This window comes from Tetrahymena thermophila (genome assembly GCF_000189635.1).
Source record: "Tetrahymena thermophila SB210 genomic scaffold scf_8254802, whole genome shotgun sequence".
Taxonomy (NCBI): domain Eukaryota; phylum Ciliophora; class Oligohymenophorea; order Hymenostomatida; family Tetrahymenidae; genus Tetrahymena; species Tetrahymena thermophila.
Genome location: NW_002476558.1, coordinates 2220 through 7866, shown reverse-complemented (window position 1 = coordinate 7866; position 5647 = coordinate 2220). Strand labels below are relative to the sequence as shown.

Here is a 5647-nt window from a genome sequence, read left to right as displayed (position 1 = left end):
CCAATATTTTTAGTTATACATTAGAATTTATTACTTCAATATCACATCCTTGCTTAAAGTAAGCATTTATATCTTACGATGTTAATTATATTTATTCTATATGCCCTAATGATATAATTGTCTATAATAGAATAAGTTTTGAGCAATAATTTTATACAATAAATAAAGGTATCTCAGAAGCAAATAATATAATTAATATGAACTATAATAATTATATTATTATCGTTTAAAAAAAAAAATTGTCTGTATTATAATTGAAATATAATGATAATTATAAAATGGTTTATGAGTATTATTAAGATAATTTATTTATATAAAGTTTTTAACTTATTAAGGACTCAAGTAATCAAGTTTATGCCTCTTTGATAGTATCTAGCTATGATAATGTTTCTAAAATATAATTGCCTCTCTCATAAAATAATTTGTGCTCTATTTAAATTCAACAGCAAAATAGAACAACTGAAAATGTCTACACAAAAACAATATTAGATGAGTAGACTTTATATTTGAATACTACTTAGTAGAAACTCTCATTAATAGAAATAGAATATTAAGATGGATAATCACTTTAATAAATTGACGTATAGTTAGAACTTGAAAGTATTGAACCAGCACATTAAATTGGCTTAAAGCTATTTACTAGAAATATGTGCAAAATATTTTGGTAAGATAATATTAGCTTTTCTTAATTAATAAAAAATTTATTTTTAAAATAAATGTCTCTCACAATTTAAACATAAATTGATTTCAATTAAAATAAGACAATGAACAATTTCTAAATGCTTAACATGTCATTAACTTTAAATAAATCAATTCATTTGTCAGATTTTAACAAAATTTACTTGTAATAATTATAAATAATAACCCAAAGTGATATATAGATTACTATTTCTAACTGTAATCTAGTCGTAATAGATTAATTATTCTTGAAAGAAATATAGATGCAAGAGTAGTTTTTATTTATTTTAAGTAATAACACCAATATAATAATAAATGATGTTTATATTTCTGATCTATTTTCGAATTAAATTTTCTAGATTATCTATAGTGAATAAGTGACAATATAAAATATAAACATATAAAATTGCACTCATTTAATTAATACGTTTGATATAAAATAAATTTAAAATCTTACGATTACAAATACTTTCTTAAACTAAAATTCATTTTCTTTTGTTTACTATATACAAAGTACAATAACCACATCTATTTAGAATATTTTAGTTAAGAACTCTACAGAAGTTGTGATAGTTTAAATCGAAGAGTAAGATATCAATACAGTTTAATACCTTAGTGGTAATTTTATGCTAAATAATGTAACACTTCTTAATTGTGTAGATACAAACTTCTCTATTCAAGCTCTGGAAGTTAAATTATCTTATATTGCTTTAGATTATATTGATGTTTCATAAACTATTTTTAGTATTTAAGCTGAATAAATAAATTTGGATTATTTTAATATAACAAACACTAAACCATTCTCAAAATCAGTTGATAGTAAATTAATAGATATAAAAAGTTTCACAAATTCTTATATTAACAATGTATATTCATTAGATAATGAAATATCAATGATTAATATAAATTAACAAAACAAAGGAGGATATGCTCATATTTCTTAATCAAAATTCATAAATTTCACAATATCAAATAACAATCCTTTGATATCTTTAAATGGACTCTTTAATATAGTTTTGGATAATGTAATAATAAAAAATGTGGTAAACACCTAAAATTAATATACTTCTATATTTGTAATTTAAAGCTGTGATACTGTAACTATAATTGATAGTTAATTTAGAAACAATACTAATAGTAATGGTCCTGGAGGAGTTATTTACGCAGCTGAAAATAAAGTAATTAATATTTTAAATTCAATATTTTAGTTAAATTAATGTTTGGCACTGAATGGAGGAGCTATATTCATATTAAATACAATTTAAACGGGTATTTTAAATTTAAAATAAATATAGCTAATATCAAATAAAGCAATTTATTCTTCTGGAGGAGCCATTTATTTACAGAATAATAATTTAATAATGTAAAATTCTGTAGTATCCTCTAACTTAGCTTAGATAGGTGGTGGCATATACTATACACAAATTGTTCCATAATTAATTATTGATTTATAAAATAGTAATTAGAATAATAACACTTTTAAAGATAATGTTGGAAGAATCTTTGGATAAAACTTTGGTTCTACTTTAAGGAAAGTCTATATTGATTTAGATTATATCGAAGCATTAAATAAAATTTTGAAATCTATTTAAGATGGAAACATACTAATCAAATAATTTAAAAGTGGAAATTAAATAAATTTAAAAAAAATATAGTTGTTGGATGAAGAAGAAAATCCATTAAAGTTGCTTGATTTTAATTCATCTGAATTTAGTTAATTGAGTAATGATGTGTAAACTTTACTACAATAAATTAGTGTTTCGGTAACTTGGGAATAAGAAAATTAGTAAATATAATGTGTTGGTTAGCTTTAAACAAAATCATTTACAAATGGAGGTTTTAGATTAGATGTTTAAATATTTTATAAGCCTATGTCCAATATGACCCTAAAAATAGTGAGTAATGTGTTTCCATAAATTAAAGATTCAAATGGAAATATTATAGTTATAGGAGGGTAAGCAGAATTAAATGTTTAAGTTTTTATGGAATAATGTTCAGTTGGAGAAATACTTATGTAATATGGCAATTCTATTGCTTGTGAATCTTGTCCAGATGGAAAATACTCTTTGAGTTAGAATGATAATTAATGTAAAGTATGTCCTGATTCAGCTCTTAGGTGTATAGGTTCAAATATTTATTTATAGAATGGATATTGGAGAGAAAATGAAGATACAGACAATATTTTATAATGTAGTTTTAATCCATTGTCCTGTAAGCCAGAACTTTCTACTTCTAAAGTATAATAAATTTTTTTCTTAAATAATTATTAATTCATTGGAAATTAATTAAAAAGAATTTATAATCTATTTAAAGCTTATATTAGTTTAAAAATATTATTATATCCTTTAACCAATTCTATAAAAATTGAATTTTTATGTTTACAACTCTTGAATTTAAAAGTTTAACTGTGATGTAGGTTACAAAGGACCTTTATGTCAGAGCTGTGATACATATGGTGAAATATGGGAGGCAAGTTATTCTGAAATTTTAAATCCTGGTCATTGCTATAAATGTTAAGAAAACTTAGTCTAAATTATAATTATTAATTTGACTATCTTCTTTTTAATATTTTGTTATATTTTAACTATCTTAAGAAGAATTATTAATTAACTTGAAATTAAACTCACTGGTTATTTCCTTAATAAATTGAATTTCATTTATTTAGGGTCAACTTGTAATCATATTTTTTTTCTTTTTTTTATCATATCTTTTTTTTTTAAAAGTAAGTTAGCTCGATAGATCATAAATTTTATCTAAGATATTAACTGACCATTTATAAATATTATCTTTAATATGCACATTTACATTCAAAATGCCAAGCTCATTTACTCTTCCAATACAGATATCAGGAAATCCTACTAGCTTGACTAGCAAGTCTATAGATTGTATTTTTTCACAATACCCGTAATTTTAACCTTTATGGTTATTATAATCTCTATGGTCTTTTACTCTACCAACAGGAATATTTTTATTATATATTCTTATTGGAGTTATTTATTTGGCATTTAAAATAAATGTTTTTTTAAAATACCTACGTACTGCAGCTATATTTATTTACATTTACTTCTTTCCGATGATTATTACTCTAACAAGCAGATCATTTAACTGTATAACTATAGGAAATAAAAAATACTTAGATTTAGACTTGAATGTCGAATGCTTTGATAAAGATGAGCACAAGCCTTTTATATTTTGTTATAGTATCCCAGTAATATTACTATGGGGCCTATTTATTCCTATATTACTTTTCTAAAAAATATATCAGACTAAATAATAAAAAAAATCTATAATTATATAAATTAAATATTCTTACTTATTTGCAGGTTACAAAGAGAGATTTTATTTCTGGGAATTTTGGAAATTGTTTTGCAAAATGAAATTGATTTTAGTATCCGTCCTATTTAAACAAAATATTTATTTGAAGGTAATATAACTTTTCTACTTTGATAAAAAATTAAAAAATAAATTTTTTTTTTGGCTATAATTAAAAAAACTGGTTTTATGAATTTTTTTAGATTTCTTCCATTTTTATTATATTTAATACAATATATAAATTATAATATAAAATATTTATATTATGAAGTAAAAAAAATAATTATTTATTTGATATTTCTAATCTTTTATTTAAATAATATTTTAATATGATAGGTAGGTGCTATGAATACACTTTTACTTTTGTAATTTTATCTGCTTTTAAAATCTAAACCTTATGTTAGAAAATACTTTAATGATTTATAGCAAATATCTACATTTATATATACTTTATCTTTAAATTTGTGCTTTTTATAGATAATTAATGATCAAAATGGCTCAGAGTATTAAAATGCTTGGATATTTTTAGTTTTCTTTATCAATCTTAATTTTATATCTGTTCTAGTATTAGGTTTATTGAAATTAAATATTTCTATTGAAAGAAGGGATAGAAATTGCTTTTAAAATATAATATTTAAAATTTATAATAAATATCCTTAATTATTTGATATTAAAATATAAAATAAAGAAAAGATAAGGCTGCTTTTAAAGGTAAGAGAACTAAAAAAAAAAATTAGATAGATGATGAGATATCAAAAAAATTTTGATTTTTAAGAATCCCTTCAAAAACACTTTAACTAGAATAATTTACAAAATATAAATCTATCCCCACAATCTATCAAATTAACTTAAACAACCTTTTCTGAACCTGATGAAAAGTAAAACATTTTTAAAGGCAATAATTCTATAAAAAAGATGAGAAATAAATGGCCTTACTATACTAGAAACCCTAAACTCAACTAAATACGTAATAATTAAATTATTTAATATAACTTCATATTAAAAATTTAAAACTAAATAATAGAGCTCAAAGATTTGACTCCTACTAACATATCATCTTCTCAAAACACCTATTTTACTGGTGATTATATTATTGAAGCTGAGTCTCCAATATAAAATAAAGATATATTCAATAATTAAAATTGAATTAAAGTTAAAATTATTTTATTTATTAATTATTTAGTCAATCATTATCTAATATAATTATTTAAGTTTTTTTTATGTTATTCTTTTTAGTTATTATTTATCAATAAATATATTATAAAAACTCTTAAAATAAAAAAAAAAAACCTTTTTAAAATATAATTTCAGTTAAATTAAAAAAAATTTTTTATTAATCAAATTTTATGAATATAAAGCAAAAAAATTAAAAGGCCTTTCTTTTTAATAAAATCACAGGTAGATCTGATAAATTCTGACAAATTAAAATAAAAAAAGCAAGAAGGCTACTTAGCTTTCAAATTTTAAATAAAATCTTATTGAAATTCCGCCGACATTAAGTATCCAGTCAGCGGAATTTCAATACCTGGATTAGCAATAATATTTTTTATTTATGTGTAATACAATTTTTATTATATTTTACATTATAATTTGTTAATAAGTAAAATAAAATCATAGTAAATAAAGTATTATTAGTATTGTGATTATTAATTTAACT

The 5647-nt window shown here is 21.3% G+C and overlaps 2 protein-coding genes across 2 annotated transcripts; both read left to right on the top strand. All coding sequences in view use genetic code 6, as the record gives it.

The window, feature by feature from the left end:
- Window positions 1-1304: 1304 nt before the first annotated feature.
- On the top strand, window positions 1305-5136 carry TTHERM_001405859 (transmembrane protein, putative; the record flags this gene model as incomplete). The annotated part of the gene is made up of 7 exons (XM_012795733.1): window positions 1305-1497; window positions 1558-1856; window positions 1974-2915; window positions 3079-3352; window positions 3402-4102; window positions 4327-4957; window positions 5015-5136. The coding sequence occupies 7 exons, from the start codon at window positions 1305-1307 to the stop codon at window positions 5134-5136; spliced, it is 3162 nt and encodes a 1053-aa protein (XP_012651187.1).
- On the top strand, window positions 4732-5136 carry TTHERM_001405858 (hypothetical protein; the record flags this gene model as incomplete). The annotated part of the gene is made up of 2 exons (XM_012795732.1): window positions 4732-4957; window positions 5015-5136. The coding sequence occupies 2 exons, from the start codon at window positions 4732-4734 to the stop codon at window positions 5134-5136; spliced, it is 348 nt and encodes a 115-aa protein (XP_012651186.1).
- Window positions 5137-5647: the final 511 nt, after the last annotated feature.